This window comes from Carassius auratus, unplaced genomic scaffold (assembly GCF_003368295.1).
Source record: "Carassius auratus strain Wakin unplaced genomic scaffold, ASM336829v1 scaf_tig00016867, whole genome shotgun sequence".
Taxonomy (NCBI): Eukaryota; Metazoa; Chordata; class Actinopteri; order Cypriniformes; family Cyprinidae; genus Carassius; species Carassius auratus.
In genome coordinates this window covers 106163-129204 of record NW_020524714.1, presented here as the reverse complement: position 1 = coordinate 129204, position 23042 = coordinate 106163, and the positions used below count along the sequence as shown (strand labels likewise).

Genomic DNA, 23042 nt, shown 5'->3' with positions numbered 1-23042 from the left:
GCCATTTCTTTCTTCTGTGAGTTTGGTGCAGTGTGTGCTCTTATTATAGATGTGGACACACAGCACTATGACTGCAGTCAGCAAAAGAACACACAGCAGAACCAAACACACTACAGCTGTTCTGGAGCTTCTGATCTTCACTGAATCACTTCCTGAAAAGGACACATAGATAGATGTTTCTCAAACCCAATACAATGAAAGTGTGTTTGTGCGTCGAGGTGTCTGGTTTATTTTGGTGCCTCTGTCCATATCTCGTATTCCATCAGTGATTATATTGGCATAAACAAGCTGAGACATTTGTGTTCATACAACTTCAGTCATATACAGTAAACGCTGATTTTGTGTTTCTAAACTGTAGCCCTTTACTTTGGGGTGGGAAAGTATGTCAGAGTACAAGAGCATGCGATATCCTGCCTGTTAATAACTATTAATCTCCATAATAGAAAGGACACTATTGTGGTAGTGTGTTTAGATCGATCTGGTTCAAATTAGCACATGAGAGAGAAGTCGCCTTACTTAGGATTTGTTTAGATGACAATGATGTTTTTCCTTCCATTTTTTTAAAAAGTTCACGTACAAATAAAACATTGTTAAAACAAACTGTTACAAACTGCTATGTTGTCCATGCCAGGCCAGTAGCTGACGATTTTTTTTTTTTTTTTTACAATATGCATCTATGCATGTACCTTTATTCTATTGTTATGTAAATTCCCCCTTAATCCAGTTAATTTAAAATTGTTCGGAAAACGTAAATTGTAAGATGCAGTGCGTGACATCTATAATATCCCATTTCATGTTTGTTTATATTGGCCTCTATGCTTCTTGTAGAGTCTATTGTAGGAGTGGTTGAGAACAGTAGAACATAAATTATGGCATTATGAAGTCCCAGCTAATGAGTTGCAGTGTCACAGAGGCTACAATAATAGTTTTGAAGTGTATTAACATAATGAGGCTTAAACAGAATGAGTCTTTCATTGAGTATATACAATCAGGCCTTTCAATAAAAATTTGTAATGCACCTTAAACTGATGACAGACATTATGTTAAATGACTAAACATTTTATAAAAGAAATGCATGTGATTACCTGTCTGCTGATGTGGTGGGGCTTTTTTTGTTTGTGGGGGTTTGTTTGTCTTTGTCGTGAAGTCATGATCCCTGACAGAATCTGCACTCTCATAGGATATCCACTGTCATCTCCACTCTATCTCTCTTCATGTCCTCAGCTCTGATGACATCATCGTAAATGGCATCAGACATGTTTGCTCTTTAATCATCAATTATTAAACAATTACGTTACGTGTTCCCATGTAGATGTGTTGAAGTATGCAGCACTTGGCTTCTTTAGAGCTAGAGGAAAGCAACCTTGTGGTCAATGTATGAAATCATGTGACATCAGATACTCAGTACTAAGTGGAAGTTGTGACAGACTTTCCTTATCTATTGTGAAGCATGACAAAATATAACTGTTTCTCAAACAAGAATAAATGTATTACAGGACTTTTTGTTCATTGTGAATTGATTGGATGGTTGAATGGATGTGGTTTGTTATTGCTTTGATTGTGAGTGACAAGTAGTCGTGTCCTCAAGCCAGTAAACTTGGATGCTGCTGTGTGGCTGCTGTCAGTTAGGCATCTGTCACTGTTAGTGTCACCATCTCCAGCTGGAGTGCCCATGAGCTCCTCTAGAGGGCACTTTATTCTCTACCTTGCCATTCACTCAGAATGCCATTTCCTATTCTGCTTGCCCGGACTCATCAGCACTCATTATCAGTTCACAGCTGCCTCATATTAGAAGGACTATGAGAATAGCACACACCACACACACCTGTCTTCGCTGGTGATTGAATATTTAGCTCTTCCATGTTTCTTTCCCTTTGTGTTTTTGGTCCTTGGACTGTTACCTTGCTTTGACTGATTGCTGCCTGCACTGATCATTGTCTGTCTTGTGAATTTCTCTTTTGCCTCTGCCTTGGATTATATAGTTTTGACTTTGGTCTTTGAAATAAAGCTTGCACTTTGTCGTCACGACTCCTCCTTTGTTACACTTAATTTACCTTCGAGCAACTGAAGTTATGTATTTATAATTTTTGACTTGGATTGTCATTGTTTATTCATGTAATTGTCATTCTTACCTGACAAATAAAATGTTATATTTGACTTATTCTGAACTCTCCTGAAGCCATTATGGCTAATAGATCATGTGGAGGTTCATTACAAAATATAAGGCATGAATAATTCACAAATATTTAGAAAGCAGGCTAATTTCACCTACTAGTTTTTTTTCTTTTTTTTTTTCTTTTTTTTTGTTACTGAAAAACTATTTTGAAGTGGGCATTCCTTATCAAAATGTATTTTTTTTTTTTTTTTTTGTATTGGTCTGTGTAATTCAGTCCACTGACAATTTATCAAATATAATTTCAACACCATGGGATGACAATTGTTGAGAAACATAGTATGATTCATAAAAGGAGATACATGAAAACACTGATAAATCAACTTACAGTGAATGGCTCGACGCCTTCCATTGTCAGTTGTGCTCATTCTTGTTTTGTGTCCTTAGCCTGGTAAACCATGTGAGGGTTAAGTCTGAAGAGGAGGGGCGGGAGAAACAATTATATCCATTATTTAGAATTTGGACTACAATACCCATTACAACCAATAGCTTTTCATCCGATAGCTGCCAATATTACGTATTGCACTTATAATATGACATTTTGTGTATAGAATGGAAAGAAGCTCTAAAGAATTACTCTACGTTACCACAATCTTAAATGATTCGCAAGGCGTGGCGCAAGTGTTTTTGCTAGTTTTTGCCTAACACAGTTCTCATTTTTCCAATCCTGCGCTACATTGTTTAAATAGCAAAAGCATTTGCACCCATTTGTGCACCAATGGGCGTGCTGGTCAAAAAAAGTGATGTGTTCAGGCGCACTGTTGGTGCGTTGCTATTTTGAGGAAGTGAAAACAGATTGCGCCAAAGACCAACTCAAACCTGGTCCAAAGTCTGGTGCAATATTTTTTCTTTGTTATTTAAAGAGCGCGTTAGTAATATGCACCTATAGGCAGGTGCACAATGCAGATACACTTTACTTATTATATACACAGGGATTCGCAGCAGCACACAAACATTTTTAATAATTAAAAATGACATTCCACCATGTAAACCTGCCATGGCACAAGTGCAACTGGTTTTTAAAGGGGATGGGAGATTCTGACTGGTTTATTGCACGTTATGTCCCAAAAACACCCATTACTCATTAAGAGAATAGGGACAACCCGCTTAGAGCATGAGCCTGGGTGTGTTGACCGTTTTCCTGTTGTTAAACTACCAAAAGTGGATTCCCTGAGTGCATCAGCGTCACGCATATTAGACCATGCTCTTAGATCATAAAAATAGGGCCCATTATGTTCAGTGTGTCTCTCACAATTATTACTAGCTGTGTGCATGTAATGACTATTATCAAAACACTATGATCAAAAGATCCTACTTATGCTGTATTGCTATTGTTCGAGGACAACATCAGATGGAGACACAACAGTTCAATAATCAAGTTAATATTGAGGGAACATGTATTTTAGTTTAATTTTTGCTCCACCAATAAAAATAGTTCCAAACGAAGACAAAACCGAATAAAGAGTTCCGTTCTCAGAGCAGCACACAGCAGTGGTGTTTCATTCATGAGTCAATGAGAGTTTCTGAAGTAAATGATTGACTAAATGATTCAGTGACGGTCCTCTCCTGTAGTTCAAGGGGACCGCCATTTTAAGTACTGTATGTAGTAGTGAACATTGTCAAATGCACTCATTCAGTCCTATAATACACCTCAAAAGCAAATGTATAACCCATGTACAACCAACAGCAACACGTGAGAGACAATTCAAATAAATGTCCGCGTCTTTCTAGAAGATTATATCAGCAGCCCTTCCGCCACATTCAGTGTCTGAACTCATTCAGTCACTTTCATTAATTCTTTCAAATTGTCTATATTAGTGGATTAAAGTAGGGAATAGTGAATGAAGATATAGGGGTTATTTCAAACACAGCTAATGACTCACTTATGAATAAAATCCCCTTGCTTCATTCCCGAATGAGCCAACATCATTGAAAGAATGTTTATTGGCAATGACGGTTTCCTTAAAGAATCTTGAAATCCATGAAACCATGCTTGTACGTTATCCATTTTAGGAAAGTCAGAGCAATCTGTTCAATGTATAGTACAATAAATAAAATAAGTAATAATAATAATAATAATAATTAACAAACATTATGTAATGCTTAACGGATCATTAGTTCAAATATATTCGCATATCTAGAAACATTAAATAAAGTGAGTGTTAATGTTTACTAATAAATGTATTAAACATTACCTTATACTTCAAATTTAATGTAAATTAGAATGTTTAAAAATGTCATTAAACTTCTAATTCATACAAATTCATATGAAAATCTACAAATTATTTTAACAAATGTTATACAATGATTAAAAGCGTTTGTTAATGCACAACACCTTTGCTGCTGTTGAGGAGTGATATAGGTTAGGTTGGGGACTGGTTTGGTGCAAGGGTTGGTTTAATGGTTGGGTAAGAGGTCAACAGTCTACAGGGATCAATATGACTACTATAAGGGAACATGATTCAGTCTATTGAAATAGATTGAATCATGCTGATGTATGATTCAAGGAATATTCTGTTTCATGATTCACAATAATATGCTTATATAAGTGTTGCGGCAATAAAAACACATTTTGTACCCAAATTACAATGTGTGTAATGTCTTTACCAAGCATTCAGCAAAACTTTACTAACCACAAACTAACAACAGCCAAATGTAATGACTGACCATTACAGATTATGATTATGTGTTAAATATAATATTAACATAAATAGTTTGTGAAGTGCTTAAAATGAATAATAAAGCTTTATTCTCGCAACATTTGTAAATGTATGAGCATTAATGAGCATTAACTAATACGTGAATTGAAGTTTAATGATGCTTGTAAGCATTCTACAGTACATTAACAAATAAACTTGTCAGTTATTTCTGTTAAAATCATATGTAGATTTTTAAAACACATTTAAAGTGTGATGACATTTGTAAACATTAACTCATGGTCAGTTAAGCATTATATAATGTCTGTAAATGATTTCTTAATGAATCTTTTAATCATTGTAAACCATCTGTCAAAATAATTTGAAGATTTACATTTTTTTTAAAGTTTATAGACATTTGTGAGCATTTCAATCTACATTAAATAATGATTGGTTAATCATTTGGTAATGTTAAGAAGTTAATCGGTTAACATTAACAAGTACATTATCTCATATTTCTATAAATGTGAATATATATTAAGTAATGATTATTTAAACATTATATAATGTTTTTTAATGGCTCATCAATGAAAGTTATTCTAAAGTGTTACCAAAAAAGAAATTTTGCTTAATATTTATGCTCATGCCATTCAAGATGTAGTTTGTTTCCTCATCAAAACAGATTCGGAGAAATGTAGAACCTGCTCACTAATGGATCCTCTGCAGTGAATGGGTGCTATCACAATGAGAGTACATCTCATAAAAACATCCACAAGTAATCAACATGACTCCAGAAGCTGTGTGTTTGTAAAAACAAATCCATCATTAAGGAATTTTAACTTTAAACTGTTGTGTGAGTGATGGTAAGTTTCTCCACATCTGTTTTGATAAAAAAGGCGAATTAATCTTGGATGGCATTGAAGGCTTAATAAACTATGCTGATTTTCATTCTAAAGCAAGTGGACCCATAAAGAACTATACACTAGCCTGTAACTTCTTGCAGATAGTTTACTCAAAGAATATATAATGTACCATAAAAGATACTGAGACTACAAACAAACTACATAAAATAAAGAAATGTACCTTTGCCAACACAGCACTATGAAGAAGAACAGAACAGCAGAACAACACACAGCAGAACCAAACACACTACAGCTGCTCTGTAGTTTCTGATCCTCACTAAAAAGAAGATGACATATATGAAGATTAATGTTTCTTAAACTCTCTTATGACTTAAATATGTCAGTTTGTGTGCTTTCACACGGGACAGATTTGTTGTGGTCCAAATTCAAATTCAGTACCTTCTGCAGTGTTGTCTCAAGCCCCATGCATTTGTAGTCATCTTGACATCACAAAATGTACCCCTAAATAATTCATAGTAGCACTTAAGGGCACATATTACTAATCTAATGTATACTAACAAGTGAGTTTGAGTTTGCTTTCACATTCTTGTAAATCAAGCCAACTCAAACTCAGGCCAGCTCTGATGTATGTCTATAGGAAGTCTTAGGTTTAGTACCATGATGCATTCCCAGGTCCGCATTACAGTTTTCACATTAGCAATTGTATGTGCAGTTCAAACGGTGATTTGCTTAGACATAAACTGACAGTTGTAATTATAATACAATGAGTCTCAGTACCTGTGTTTTGAGGTGTCCGATATCTCTCAGTATTCATGTACTCTCTTTCTGTATTGACATCAAATACAGATCCATCTCTCCAAATTCTATTCCTGTCTGAAATTTGCCAGAAAAGTCCATATTGCTGGAGTTGAACGTAAGGTTATTGGACGTTGTTGCTTCAAGTGGACTGGACCTGAAGTTCTGCTTTTTGGTTTTCACAGTTATAAAGCACCACTGTGGTCATGTGATATCTTGTTCAGGCACTGATTTTGTATTTTTTTTTTTCTCCTGACTATTTAAAAAAAAATAGTTCCTTTTGGAAAATGGTTAGATGTGAGGATCACTCTTAGGTGACTCTCTTTACGTGATTCTCCTTAGGTGACTCTTATGGGGAGATTTTTTTAATTTGATAGAAGATGTCTAATTCTAGAGCTTCCTTCTTACAGCATTAGACACGTTCTACATACACATGCTGCAGTCTTTCCTGACGAGGTCGTTGTGATACACTAGCGATGTGTGAAAACTAGCTTATTCATTTTACATACTATAGTATTTTGCATGTCATTGAATATACATTTTTGTGTGAATTGTCCGATTAATGACTAGTTTTGTCTAGAATAAATAATCATAACAATAATAATTTATATATATATATATATATATATATATATATATATATATATATATATATTTTTTTTTTTTTTTTCTGGGACTTGGCAACCCCTGTAGTGGTAAAGGACTTATAAAGCAAAGTGGTAACACATTATAATAGCAGTTCTCTGAAGAACCCAATGCATTCCCAAAATATACTGTGTCCACTCTCGGTTCCTCAATTTCTCATTTAGTCATCAAAAACATTTCTGAAGCATGTTTGATAACACTTTTTATGAAGCCCGTATTTATAATACATTATAAGGGTATTCTTAAGGCATTATAATGAAAGCATAACGCATTATAAAAAAAATAAAATAAAAATAAAAAAAACATAATATTTTGTATCATCTCATTAATATTTATAAAAACACTTTTACTATATTATAATATTTACTTATTTGTGGTTATAGCTTTTAAGAGTATGATGATAACACTATGAACACGTTGCATCCACTTTTACAGCGGATTATATTTCTCATAGCTGTAATGTATTATAAGTCTCTTATCTTGCTATTTTTCTGATGCTACTTTACTTAAATGTGTGATATGACACATTTTCTTTGAACAAGTTTTTATCGTTATATTAGTTTGATTATTAGACAGACAGAACCTTTAAACAACTGTTAAATAAGTAACTCTGCAACATGAACTAGTAGTCATCAGAGTATTAGTACACTCAAACTGACTATAAGTGTTTTTGCAAGTACGTCAACTTATTCTACCATACTAGAGTCTACCATTCTTGAGCATACTAATACTCTAATGAGAGTTAGTTGGCAGGTAGTTGCAAAGTTGCTTATAGTTGATTGATTAATGGGACTATTATAATAAAATGTAACCAAATAAATAAAAAAAAAATCAGTTGGGGTATTAAGCTCACATCAAATAATTAACATTAGCTGTACAGGAAAAACTCAAATAACACGCAACATCTAACCACTAGTAGTAGTAAGATACGGTGCAGATCTTAAATAAACAATGTCAGGATATGATACAGTTCATTATACTGTAAATGAAGTACTGTAGATTTAATATGATGTTTATTCTGTGTTATAAATAATCATATTCTTAAACTTATAACCACATATACGTTAGTATTATGATGTATTATAATTGTTGTTATGATTATTCATGAATTCATATAACATACTATGTTTTTTTTGTTTTTGTTTTTTTTCTGTATAATGCATTATGCATTCATTATGACTTAAGAATACCCTTATAATGTATTATAAATACAGGCTTCATAGAAAGTGTTATCAATGTTTTTACTTACTAGTTTTGTTTCAAATGTAACTGCCATGCGATCTACATTGGCAACATCCCCATCTAATTGTTTAACAGTTGATGTCTACTTATCTTGTACTATTTTTTTTATTTTTTGCTGTGGGACATAAAAAGCATAAAAAGGTTACCCGATTTCTGAAATGTAAAAAAAAATAAAAAAAAAAATATTGTTTTGATACAATATTATATTATGATAAAATATGACTTTGCAAAAAAAAAAAAAAAATAAATAAATAAATAACAGTTTACATTATCAGTGTGAGATGATGTTTATGGTCTGTGGTTTTTCTTGTCTTTCTGATTTGAACAAATATCATTTGGTTTTTCTGTTTTTTTTTTTTTTTTTTTTTTTGTTGCGAAAGAGGGCCAATACATGTTCTCCAGAAACAGAGCAACTGGTGGCATCTGAGTTTCAGGATGGACTGTAGGGCCCTTCCTCTATTATACACCTGTAACTTAAACATGTCAAGACTTTAGTGAATAAAATAACATTAGGGTAGCATGCAAAACAAATGATACACATAATATAAATAATAAACATAAATGTTGAAAATAAATAAATAAATTAATTAATTAATAACAGACAGACCAGGTCAAAGTTATATCAAAGATAATGTGTGAAGTCTAACCTATACATACTTATTAATTTGCATAGGGGCTTTAAGTCAAAAAAGTTATAGTCTTGATCAATTGTAAAGACGGGCTCATGTTGTCTGGTGTTGTTCGGTTCAGCAATTAGCTACAAATGTTAAGCAAAATTATACATGTGAGAAAAAATGTCACCTTGCTGAATTTAGTGAAGCTCAGAAGCACATCTCATTTCAGCTAATCTTCAGAACGGTGTCAGCTGTGTGACTTCCTAAAACACATAGAGGTAAATGTGTTTCTGCTGTGGTTAAACTGTATGTACTGGCCACATCTCTCAAGTACTGTCACAGTAAAACCACTGCTGACTAGCTGCGTGAGCATCTTGTCTGCATCGGAAGTTTGTATTTATTTATTTATTTATTTATTTATGTAAATACATACTATGATACTACTACTAGTAAGCACTCAGAATGCTTTCATGAAACTAAGTTAATTTATGATGGTGATTATTATTATTATTTGAGCTTAAAGCTTTTTGAATCAACCTTTTTTTCCTCTTACCACAATAAAATGCTTGTGAACAGGCATATTGTTTGTCTTCTGGCTATAATATTGATACAGTGACTTATTTTAACATTTACAAATAATTGGCGACTGATATACAACTGATACAGGGAGTATTTTGACGTTCATTAGTTTTCCCAATTCACTTCCAGTGAAAGGGTCTCACTTTTTCTTTTTGAAGAAAGTATAATATTTTGCCAATAAACCCAGTTTATTAAAATTCAAACCCATTTTAAAATGATCCTGTCAAACCTGTTTAATGACGCCATCTGCCATTTTCTCAGACATGCTTTTTTTTTTTTTTTTGTAAATCTATGAAAGATTAGAAACTTTTAATTCTGAGAAATAAAGCAGCTCCTAGAAAGTGTCGTCCAATAAACAGGACACACATTTGCACACAGCAGATGCACATTTAAGATATATTCTCCAAATTAATAATTAATTGGGTCCCACTTTATATTAGGTGGCCTTAACTACTGTGTACTTACATAAAAAAATAAGTACAATTTACTTATTGTGTTCATATTGTATTGTAAAACACTTTTGCTGCTATTGAGGTGGGATAGGGGTAAGGTTAGGGAGAGGGTTGGAGGTATGGGTAAGTTTAAGGGTGGGTTAAGGTGTAAAGTATGGGTCAACAGTGTAACTATAAATGTAATTACAGAAATTAACTACAGATGTAATTATGTGTAGTTTAATATATATATATATATATATATATATATATATATATATATATATATATATATATATATATATATAAGTACAATGTAAAAACATGTATGTACACAATAAGTACATTGTACTAAATTATTAATTAAAATGTAAGTACCAAGTAGTTAAGGCCACTTAATTTAAAGTTGGTCCATTAATTGAAATTGTTTTATAATCGTTTCTGTTTATTGTCTATAAATTCATTACAGTTTACAAAACAATCATTCTGGCAACAAGACGAACACTACAACAATTTTACAGCAGTCTTTTTCAATTCAGCTGATAAGATAGATGCAAGATGGTAATAAATATTTGATCTTTGATCAGAAGTGTTCAGTCCTGCTCCTGCAGAATTACCTTCCTGAAAAACCTCAGCTTCAACACACCTGCCTGGAATCTAGTAATACAAATTGCATATCAAAAATCAAATATCAAAAACACAAGGTGATGCTTCACAAGCAAAAATGGACACCCCTGCTTTGAATGATAATCATTAGTTATGACTGTTAAACTTGGGTCACCCAAAAAAAAAAAAAAAAAAAAAAAAAAAAAAAAAAAATATATATATATATATATATATATATATATATATATATTTTTTTTTATTTATTTATTTATTTATTTATTTTTTTGGGTGACCCAAGTTTAACAGTCATAACTAATGATTATCATCATTATATATATATATATATATATATATATATATATATATATATATATATATATATATATATATATATATTAGTATTATATGAGAGGTAAAATACTCTTCTCACAGATCCAGTTATAAGCATCATTACATTTAACATCATGCCACCCTTTTAAATTAGGCCACTGTGTTGAATAAGACACAGCACAGTTCTCTAATGTTCCTCCTCCTGGCTCGTTTACTTCTCCACCTTTTGCCCAGAATCTGAAAGTACAGATCAGCATTAGATGTTCAGTGCTGCTTTCTGTGATTATGATTCTGAGTGTGAGAATCATTCATTAGATAATATTCAGTTCAGTTCAGTAATTTCTCACCCAGAGGTCAGTGTGCTGCCATCAACCCATTTCCAGCTGCCGTCCACATCAATGTCAGTTGCACCAATCCAGAATTCTGTTTTATTAGTAATATGCATAACAAAATCCTAAACAGAGAAGCCAATTACGTGTTAATATCATAAATTAGCAGTATACACATTTCATCTGACCATCTCTCACTCATCAGCTAAACATCACAAACACACACAGCATCTTTCACTCACATATTCCTCTCTGTTGTTTGTGATGATCAGATCTGCTCCTTTCTTCAAACAGTCTCGTCTGCTCTCAGTCCAGTTCTTTGTCTCATTGGACTTATAGTAAAAACTGAATTGATAGTAAATCCATTCATCTGTAATATGCATATGTATTAATGTATGTATATTCATATAAATATTCATCTGTAATAATGTACTGTATAGAGTAAAGTATAGAATAGAATGAATAAACTTACAATCTTTACCAAGATTTGAAAGCTGATTTATTAGCTGCTCTCTCTTGGTCTTTATTTCTTCTGTGAGGTTGGTGATGTTGATTTCTAGCTTGTTTCTTTCTTCTGTGAGGTTGTTGTTCTTGATTTCTAGCTTGTTTCTTTCTTCTGTGAGGTTGTTGTTCTTGATTTCTAGCTTGTTTCTTTCTTCTGTGAGGTTGTTGTTCTTGATTTCAAGCTTGTTTCTTTCTTCTGTGAGGTTGGTGATATTGGTTACTAGCTTGTTTCTTTCTTCTGTGAGGTTGGCGATCTTGATTTCAAGCTCATTTCTTTGTTCTGTGAGGTTTGTGTAGATGTGGACACACAGCACTATGACTGCAGTCAGCAGAAGAACACACAGCAGAACCAAACACACTACAGCTGCTCTGGAGCTCCTGCTCTTCACTGAATCACTTCCTGAAGATGACAGACATGAAGAAATGTTTCTTAATTTCTACATACAGTATTGAAAGTGTGTTTGTATTTGTTTCTGTGTGTTGAGTTTGTTTTCTCTTCTTTGTCCTTACCCCGTGTCCCATCAGTGTTTGTATTGCCATTCACAGATAGATGTTTTTGTTCATTCTGTAAATGGTGGAACCTTTCTCTGTGTGTTTTTACTTTGTGGCGCTCTGCTTTTTGAGATTTCAGTAGGTGAGGCCAATGTGGGGCAAATTATGTAAAAGTACAGGAGCATGTGACATCCTATTGGTTCATACCAATTAACATATAATTATTTTTATTTGTTGTAGCAATATGATTAAATGTAGCAGCCAGGTTCAATTTAGCACATGAGAGAAAAGTCACTTGACTTAATCCTTAAAATCGGATACAAATTCAACTTAACTGGTGCTCAGCGTCTGAGTTCCTTATTTGAATTTTTTTTTTAAATGGCTGCTTCTTTTAAATGCTATTTCGAGAGATGCTGAGAAAAGTAAAACGAAACTGTTCTGAGGTCAGTGTGTAAAGTCTGTTCTTCATCTGTGGTTTTGTATGTTCAGGACCTTCCTTCTGATCTCTGTGAGCTTTCAGGAGCAACAGCAGCTCAACTTCTCACATTCTGTGGCATTAGTTCATTGACCAACTTCCTGATTATGACCGACAGTGTAATAAATGAGCTTTAATTTGTTTACTGTATATCTCATAAGGTTCTCACACAGTTACGGGGAAAATGTATATGGTGATATAGCACTTTATATCGTGATTTCCACTATTTCTACACAGCATTCAACATTTTAAGATTTGTTTTCAGTTAACAATTTTCATCATCACATTTTTTTCATATATGAAATGTTTAAATATGCAAATTAAATTTGTTCAGCTTTATGCACACTCATGCATTAATATGAAGGTATTTTTGGTGCAAAACAACCGAGCGTCTGTGAATTTATAGTTGTAGAGAATAGCCACAGATGAGTACCAGTACATTTGAAGTCACAGACAAAATTTGTAGACTTGTAGATTTTTTTTCCTCTTCCACAAACAACACAATACTGTAGGTACACCTTCTCGAATCCTTCATTGCAGGTGCACAAATCCTGTTCTAGGAATCATAAATGAAGAAACTTTTATGTGTTTTGCTACTATTGCTGCAGTGAATATGGTGCAAAACATATTCAGCACACATCAGCAAGTCAGTATGTGAATTATTGCAATGAGATTTACACACTTGTAGAATGTTTTCTTATATATATATATATATATATATATATATATATATATATATATATATATTCTGCATAACGACAACGCCATGCATCTGCTGCTATGAGTCTCAAAGCTGTTTCTTTTTAACTCCAAATGACAAGTATCGCACACTCTCCCTTTTGCACTACATATCTGTGTGACATACGGTGCAGAAATGGTTTGTGCATCTGTAGAGGAAACAGTGACCACTGTTCAGATATCAGAGAGTTTTGACATTTAAATTTATTCATTTAGCTGACGCTTTTATCCAAAGTGACTCACAATTGCTATACATGTCAGAGGTTGCACACCTCTGGAGCAACTAGGGGTTTAGTGTCTTGCTCAGGGGTGGTGTCTCACAGTGGATTCGAACCCGGGTCTCTCACACCAAAGGCATGTGTCTTATCCACTGCGCCCATCCACCCACCCACTCTTCTGATTCTTATCGTCTGCCAAGTCGGAAGGTGTATTTTGGAGTCATCGTGACGGTGATTACATCAACTGGTAAGTTATAACGTCAGATAGCCCAAGTAAATTAATCAGAGAAGCATTATAATTATTCCTTGCCTCTTTATCGCAGGATATCTCAGACATGCCTTGCATAGCAGCGAGCTAACATTAAAATAGTAAAGAATACAGAGTTAATAAACACTGTTGTTATATACATCTTTTGTATTTTATTTTCAGATTGTGGTCATTTGTCATGTCATCTGCAACGGAGGTGTATTGGAGTCTTTTCTTGTGATTGCCATCGCAGCGAAGCTTACAACAGGTGAGTAAGCTGCAATCAACTACTATATTAGCCAAGTTAGCCCCCGGTTCAGCTCGTCACAAGGCACAGGAATGGCAATATATTAATGTATCAAAATTGGTTAAAAAATATTATAAATGCTGTTTATTTATAATAAACTGTTCTGCTGTTGTATGGTAGTTTTTTTTTTTTTTTTCATAAACTATAAAGGGCTGTTGTGACTGTTACAGGAGATTTCTCCAGTTAAAAACACAGATGATGATTATGAGAGGCTCATCATAAGGCCAGCTGTCCATATTATTCAAATGCAGAATTAGGTAACCCAAAATATTTAGATTTTGCAGTATATTTACATTCATGCATTTGCTAGATGCTTTAATTCAAAGAAATTTGTGCTGCACAAGCTACACATTATTGAGTTATCCAAACAGTAGCCCGTTTACTGAATAAAAATTACTTTTTATTTTACTTTAGTTTTTTATTTTCTAGTTTGTGGTCTGAATTTACTTCACTCATCATAATGGTGATAACATGAACTGGTAAGTTAACTGAAGTAAACTAGCTAAAAGTTATTTTATATTTCTTTATTAATTTTAATTTTTATCGTTATCCATTCGCTGGGAATCAATTCCATTTTTTCAGCAATATAGCACTTTACTCTACTGATTGATCTACATGAATGCATTGTAAGGAATGGAGCTTCAATGATTTGTGATGGATTATAAATTAATAGGTGCATTCAGATAGTGTAATGCAGTGCTTCCCAAACTGTGGACCGTAGCGGTATTGCAGGGTGGCCGTGGTTAGGCTAAATCAAAATATTAAAATAATTAAAATATTCTAATTGTTATAAAATGGGATCCCCCCCTCTTTATTAACTGCATTGTCAGTTTTGGTATTGTATCAGACACTTGCACTTAATATGAAAAACAAGGTTATATAACACATATTGTTGCTATATGGGCACCTAGTTTTTCTCGTTATGTAACACACTTGGCCAAAATCTCATGACATATTTGATCAGATGCTTATGCTGACTGGGCTAGGCAGAGGCGTAATGCCCATTCTAAGAGAGATTTTTGAGCCAAGTGGATTTTGCAGCTTCCAAAAGACAAGCCAACTGCAGATTAATATTTTCTATATTAAATACAATTTGAATACAATCACACCAGTGTTATTAGATTGTTCAGTGCATCATATCATCAGCTGCTAAATTCAAATCTGTGTTTGTTTCCTGGCTGGCACTGAGCCATATACAGATGTGTTTTTACTGCACTGCGCATTAACCAATTACACACCATGTTGTTGAGCTTATTAATGCAATGACCAATCAGAGGTGTTCAGATGAGTCATCGCTGAAATGCGGATGTTTTCTTCACTCGCTCACTTACTGAATAACTCTTTCTGGTGAATTCTCTAGTCAGAAACATCAAATATGTGTACGAATCTGTAAGATATTAATTTCAAAGTGTAAACAGCTTCAGTGATTTTTTTTTTCCTTTTTTTTTTTTTTTTTAACATAGCCTATAACAAATAAGCTAATATATCCATTCAGAATTAAACACAAGAACAACAACAACAGACATGTAATCAATTTACATATTCCAATGAGGGAGAGAAGAAAAAAAAAAAAAGCTTCAGTGATTTTAATTTGAGTTTTTGAGAGTGCCCAATCAAGACTTTCAGTGGAAATGCTCTTTGATAATTTAACTTGCAATGTTTTTATTTGCATTAACTTGCAAAGTTAAATTCACATTAAATATAAGTAAATAAAAGTCGTATTAAAAATATGTTCCATATATGTTAAGTAAACAGACAAGTTTCTTTAATGCATATTTCATTATGAGGTTACTTAACCATCGCCCACTATATAAATCATAATCTATAAAGGGGAAAATTAAGATATTTCATAATAATTCATTTTGAAAAAAAAAATAAAATACAAAAATAATAATAACTTGTGGCCCATCAAAAATAATGAGTGGATGACGCCCCTGAAAAAGACAATCTGTTTATTAAATATATCTAACAAACAAATATCTCAAAATATATCTATGTACTCTTAATCTAGTTTTGTTAACAAAGAGGTGTGGGGTGATGGAGCTTTTGCTATGTTTTTGGGGGGCCTTACCCCTCTGAAGTTCACCTGATTTAATTGAAATTAATAATAATACATTGAAATTTTTAATCTGGGTTGAATGTTTTGTAACACTTTCTATAAAGCCCATATTTATAATACATTATAAGAGTATTCTTAAGCAATTATAATGAATGCACAAAGCACTATATAAAAAAAGTGTATCATCATATTAATAATAAGAAGAACAGTTTTAATGTATTATAATATTTATTTATTTGTGATTATAGCTTTTAAGAGTATGATGATTTAAAACACAATGAAAATGTTGCATCCACTTAAGTAATGGATGATATTTCTCACTTAAGTAAATGGATTATATTTCTCATAGTTATAATGTGTTACTGTATAAGACATATATTTTGCCATGTTACTTATGTTACTTTACATAAAGCAGACCACTTATAAGATCAGATAACAAATAAATGTGTGATTTGACACCTTTGTTTTCAACTAATTTGATTATAATATCAGTTTGATTATTTTGAAGGTCCACCAACAGACAAACTGACTATAACATTTCACAACAAGTCAACATTCTACCGTAACCTTAACCTAAACCTGCAAATACTCTAACAAAGTCCTTTCAGGCAAGTCGTGCCACTCGGCCGCCATCTTGGCAATGCCTCCAGGCAGCTATTTCAGAATAACAAGACCAGCTCCTATCTAAATGAATGGGCAGAGAGTCAGAACTGCACTTTCATTGGTCACCGGGACATAAAAACAACATTTATAGAAACAGCAGTGAAATATGATAAATATCGTAAAAAAAATGTGATCACTTTGCCCCAAAATAAGGTTTAAAAGGCTTTTTTCCCCACAGGTTATACCTTTACTATGCATGCGCAAGGGTTCCTCAACTGTGCGTATACATCAGTGGAACCAGACGATAGGCTTAAATGTTTCCCGGCTTGACTGTTAAAAGCAGATGATTTGCTTCCCAGCGGGAGGGACGGGATTTGCATCCAACCGCCATCTTTGCCGTTACGGGTTTTCCTTATATAGTTGTATTGAGGATTGAGGAAGTGACATGTCTCTTATAAACTGTCTCTGACTCTAATGAGATTCAGTTGACATGATTTGCAAAGTTGATTATAGTCAAAATGGGGAGCATCAAAATAAAATGTAACCTAATATATAAGTAAAGTAGTAGATTTAATATGATATTCATTGTGTTATAATGTACTAAAGTACCTAAGTATTATAATGTATTTTAATTGTTGTTATGATTATTTATGAGTTCATATCATTATGAGGGTTTTTATATGCATTTTTATGTATTATTTATAATGGATTAAGAATACCTTTATAATGTATTATAAATGTGGGATTCATATAAAATGTTAACAGATGTTTTTTTCTCTCTCTTGTGCTTTCAGGTTCATTCCAAGAATCAACCCTGGTGCCACCAAATACCATTCAAAGTCACGGATCAGATGCAATTCAGAAAAGTGGGTGAAAAGACAAAAACATCAGCCTGAATCCCCTCAGGATGTTTCTCATCAGAGAGCTTGTCTTTTGTCAAAATTACTGAAATTTAACACAACAACACAAACTAATTTTTTTCTGTATTTTATTTCTGTAAAGCGTGTGTAAGGGAAACAGGTCAATTTAGCTCAAAGGGAATCATTTAAGATTTTAAAGGGAATTTGAACAGAATGACTGTTTCACGGCTGATCACTGAAACGGCCAGGGATTCACTGAACGAGCCGTTTAACATCAAATCTGTGCTGGATACTAATATCCAAACTATAGTGAAAACACTATTAATTAGCAGAGTAACAAGATTGGCAGTTGAAGACATTAACTTGTAAGCACAAAACACGATACTTCTCTTTTCAATATGAATAAGGCTTTATTAGATAAATCTAAGATTACAAGCACACGCACACGCACTCACACATTCACACTAGTTGCAGGTAGATCGTAAGTTAGGGAAAGATGAGTTTAAGAGAATAAAAATGTGGAATCCCAAGTTTACAGCAATACGTGAAATTGCATAGACATGAACAACCATCAATCAATTAATTAATCATCGCATTAAGTTCCTCAATGAGGTTAAAATTATATTAGATACACCACTACAGATCAGAGTCTGGAGGTTAACTAAATAAACTAAAGTAAAAGAACAGAAGTAAAGTTTGACGAGACTAGGTTGTGTTTCTTCTCATTGTGGCTAAGTAACAGCAGGCGGGCAGGCCGACGCACGCTGGAACCGCACTCATAGAACGCTAAAAGCGATGACTAAAAGCAGAAAAAGCTTGGAGCAAAAGCTAAAAGCAAGCAGGGCTAATAGCAAAAGCTAAAAAGCTAAAGGCTCAAAGCAAAATGTAATGGTGACCTGAGTATTTAAACTATCCTTTCGGCCACACCTCAAATCTTGTCTTGACCAATTAGATATTGTCTTTGCTCGGGGTATCATAAATAATATGTTCTATCTTATCAAGCACGTGGTCCGAATTTTCCCGCTCTTGCAGGGTATAATTTTGGACATGATTCCTATAACAAGAATATGATACATTTTATAAATAACTGATGGTCAGGAAAGTTTCAAGCAAACAGATTCGAACACGTACACACTAAACATGGATATGAATCCTTAAGCAATCTAATAGTTATTAAAAGGCATATACAATAACTGATTATAAACATAAACATACATAATAAACTATTATAAACATAATAATAATAATTCCTTACATATATATAGTGCTTTTCTAGGCACTCAAAGTGCTTTACATAGTAAGGGGGTATCTCCTCATCCACCACCAGTGTGTAGCATCCACCTGGATGATGCGACGGCAGCCATATTGTGCCAGAACGCCCACCACACACCAGCTTACTGGTGGAGAGGAGACAGAGTGATGAAGCCAATCAGCAGATATGGGGATTGTTAGGAGGCCATGATGGTCTGAGGCCAATGGCGAATTCAGACAAGACGCCGAGGTCACACCTCTACTCTTTTTGAAAGACATCCTGGGATTTTTACTGTCCATAGAAAGTCAGGACCTCGGTTTAACGTCTCATCCGAAGGATGGTAGCATGGTAGTCAAATGTGTGGGTTACATATAAATAAATATGGAGTTATTTTGAGTTCATTTTGGTGCATTCAAATCATTCTCTGACATAAGGATGTTCTGTGGAGACCAGAGGTTGAGGAATTTCAGTCTGGTTCTGCTAGTTGTTTACTCTCATGGCTTCACATGTGAGTGTCAGACTGTGCATCTCTTTGATTACTTGCCCCAAATTTGACAATCTCTTTTCCTAATTGAAATGGTAAATAATTGTTCTCTTGGTGTTAATGTAAAAAGCTGTTCTGTGAGTGAGTTGGTTTGTTATCTTGCTTCTGACTTGTCATACTAAGAAAATCCTGTTGCATTCCTGAGGAATTCGGCTCCTCATGTTTCGATGGTCCTGATCGAATCTTTAATTTGTCTGGTTAAGGTCTGATACGCTACACCTGTTTTGGAGGGACTGTGATGATGCCCTTTTTCAGCTAGTGCATACTATTGGTCAAGACTTGTAATTTGTATTTTTAAAAAGGAAATGTTCAACAATTAAAAATAATATTGTCAGGACAAATAACAATGAGATATTGAGATATGTTTTATAGGGTTGGGGATGTAAAAAATATGGTTTACAGTGCTGTATTGCAATTAGATTGTTTTATACAGGTAAAAAATGCAAATAAATTGAACATTACTAACACTGACAATACAGTAATAATACTTTACATGAAAATACAGTAATAATACATCCATCTACTGTGAAATTTACAGCAATCAATTTTCAAACTAGTGTAGGTGCTTATCAGTTGGCAAATTGTTTAATAATAGTACAACAGTTTTATAATAAATTATTAAAAACATTTGCGAGCTGCAAGCTGTGAGCATCTTCCAGACCTTACAGTAACAGATACCAATAAAGGTACATTTTCTTTATTTTTCTGAAATCACTCACGTTTATACTGTACATTTTTTAACAATATTTAAATTCTAAACAAATGTACAGTATAACGGTGAGAGATGTCAGAAAAAGAAAGAAAGAAAACATACCTTGGTTTCCGCTATCTGCTTTGGAAGATGCTAGCAACAACTCACAAAAGTTATTTTTTCCTCCCTGCTAATAAGTGCCTAAACTAACTCTTCTGATTGGTCAAAACTCTCTGATCTCTGAACAGTGCTCGCCGTTTCCTCTACAGATGCATAAATAACTTTGCACCATCTGTCACACATATATGTACTGCAAAAGGGAGAGTGCACAAAACTTGTCATTTGCAATTGAAAAACAGCTTTGAGAACATTAGCAGCAGATTCACACTGTTGTCGTTATGCACTTGTGTTTGTGCTTGAAAAGCATTCAAGGAAAAAAATATATATTCGTAAGAAAACATTCTACATTTGTGCAAATCTCATTGCAAGAATTCACTAATTTATTTGCGGATGTACAACATTTTTTTTAATTTTTTTAATTTTTTTATGCAGGTGTGTTGAATGTGTTTTGCACCGTATTCACTGCAGCAATAATAACAAAACATGTGAGCGTAAAAGTTTCTTAATTTGTGATTCGTAGAATAGGATTTGTGCTCCTGCAATAAGGATTTGAGAAGGTGTAACTATTGTGTTGTGTTTGTGGAAGAGGAAGTTTGCAACTATTGTCTGTGACTTCAAATGTACTGGTACTCATCTGTGGCTATTCTCTACAAATATAAATACCACTGTCACAGTTACTGAGTTGTTTTAAACCAAAAATACCTTCATACATTAAATCTACACCGTGAAATGAACTGATTTGGTGTTTCAGTAAAGCTTCTACAACGTAGTAGCAGTTTTGCAGTTTTGTCTTAATTGCTATTTAGTTTTTATATGTACAAGTATCACCCGTACATGGACCATTTATATACGTATTGCAGTATATTGAAAAAAAATATAAGCACTAGTTTCCAGTAATGTGGAAATATATTAATTAATATTGCATTCTATTTTCCAGTATATTTAATGTTATCAGTGTACAGTTCAGCTATAAATATATAACACACTCTATATTTCATATTTTTGAGCTTCCACAATCATTTGCTGAACTAAATGACTGAACATGTGCAAACTGTGATGTTTAATCAAAGAAATGTATGTGATTACCTGTACGCTGAAGTGGTTTGTGGGTGTTTGTCTCTGTCTTAAAATCATAATCTCTCACATGATCTGCACTCTCATAGATATCCACCATCATCTCTATTCTCTCTCCTTTCATTCCCTCAGTCTCTGTCCCAAAGTCATTGTCATAAATATCATTAGACATGTTTGCTCTTCAACAGTCTAACATTAAACTGTTTAGTTCCTTGTTCCTGTATAGATGTGTTTAAGTAGTCAGTGCTTGTCTTCTTTTAACACCAGAGAAACAAAGTCGTGGTCAATGTGTGAAAACTAAAACATGACTGACAGTTCAGTTTAGAACCATCCATCCAAGTAAATCTAACGTGTATAAAAATTACTACTGATTTTAAGCTACATATTAATTTGAATCTATAGTTATTATGAAAACTATTTTTGTCACTTTACCACTATATTGTTGGTGTTTGTGTGTGTAAATATTATAACTTGTATATAGTATCAATAATAACACTGAAGTTTATAAGAATTTCTCTACAGGTCATCAGCATCATGAATGACTGAACTGTTCTCATTTGCTAAATGTTTAGAAGACAAAAAGAACTTTACATTTTGATTCGTCTGATCACAGAACAGTTTTCCACTTTGCCACAGTCCATTTTAAATGAGCCTTGGCCCAGAGATGTAGTGTAGTGAGGTGTGGTGGATTGTGTTCACCGACAGTGTTTTCTGGAAGTATTCTTGAGCCCATGTTATGATTTCCATTACAGTAGCATTCCTGTATGTGATGCAATGGCATCTAAAGGCCCGAAGATCATGGGCATCTTTTTTCCGTTCCGTGTTTTTCCGGCCTTGACCCTTATGCATAGAGATTATTCAAGATTCTCTGAATCTTTGGATGATTTTATGCACTGTAGATGATGATAACTTCAAACGTTTTGCAATTTTTCTCTGAGAAACTCCTTTCTGATATTGCTCCACTATTGTTCGCTTCTATATTCTATTGTGAATAAAATATACGTTTATGAGATTTGTAAATTATTCTATTTCTTTTTTGATCACAATTTGTACAGTGTCCCAACTTTTTTGGAATCGTGTTTGTACAAACAATACTGAATTAATCATTTGAATTAATAATTTGATGATTTACTTTACAGATTATATTATGAAATTTCCAATAAAGCATTGCTTGACTTTTGGCTTTAACTACACTATGTTTCTAAACTCAAATCCTAAATCAACATTTTTTTTATTAATTTAAAAAATGTTTTTAATATTTTTATTTTTGTTTTTATGTTTGAGTTTTTATATCTTTATTATCATAACAGTCTGAGTAATTCTGATTCTTGAACCAAAAACTTTGAAGTGTCAGCTTTGTGAACATATGTTGATTATGTGTCTAGTCAGAAAGAATCATGAGCAGAAACCTTTTTCTTTTGGGTATGTCATTTCTGTCTCCATGCCGAAAATGAGGAATGACTTAGTAAGGGTTAAAGACAGTATTCAGTGTATCAACACCTTTAAAATGCTTCTCAGCTTGAGAGAGCATCTTATCTCACATTGCTGCTTTTTCTGAAAAGCTGTGGCATTAGTTCATGACAAACTTCCTGATGATGACAGACATTGTGGTAAA

At 33.4% G+C, this 23042-nt stretch overlaps 1 protein-coding gene and 1 long non-coding RNA gene across 5 annotated transcripts; both read right to left on the bottom strand.

Moving 5' to 3' along the window:
* Nucleotides 1-7032, bottom strand: LOC113075340 (uncharacterized). 4 transcript variants are annotated; one of them, XR_003280917.1, is made up of 5 exons: nucleotides 6450-7032; nucleotides 5893-6173; nucleotides 2502-2586; nucleotides 1086-1348; nucleotides 1-152 (listed from the first exon to the last, which is right to left on the bottom strand). It is a non-coding gene; the product is annotated as an uncharacterized LOC113075340 (long non-coding RNA). The 4 variants fall into 4 exon arrangements; XR_003280919.1 differs by having other exon boundaries at nucleotides 5893-5988; nucleotides 6450-7031; XR_003280916.1 differs by having other exon boundaries at nucleotides 5893-7028.
* Nucleotides 7033-10985: 3953 nt separating this feature from the next.
* Nucleotides 10986-22079, bottom strand: LOC113075344 (C-type lectin domain family 4 member F-like). The gene is made up of 5 exons (XM_026248048.1): nucleotides 21440-22079; nucleotides 11725-12147; nucleotides 11486-11613; nucleotides 11262-11368; nucleotides 10986-11151 (listed from the first exon to the last, which is right to left on the bottom strand). The coding sequence occupies exons 1-5, from the start codon at nucleotides 21597-21599 to the stop codon at nucleotides 10986-10988; spliced, it is 984 nt and encodes a 327-aa protein (XP_026103833.1). The 5' UTR covers nucleotides 21600-22079.
* Between the last annotated feature and the right edge of the window lie 963 nt (nucleotides 22080-23042).

Coding starts and splice junctions, on each gene's coding strand:
- LOC113075344 (XM_026248048.1), bottom strand. CDS start 21,599: ATGTCTAATGATATTTATGACAATGACTTTGGGACAGAGACTGAGGGA. Junction 11,369..11,485: donor CAAACAACAGAGAGGAATAT/GTGAGTGAAAGA, acceptor TTCTCTGTTTAG/GATTTTGTTATGCATATTAC. Junction 11,152..11,261: donor GGCAGCACACTGACCTCTGG/GTGAGAAATTAC, acceptor CTGTACTTTCAG/ATTCTGGGCAAAAGGTGGAG.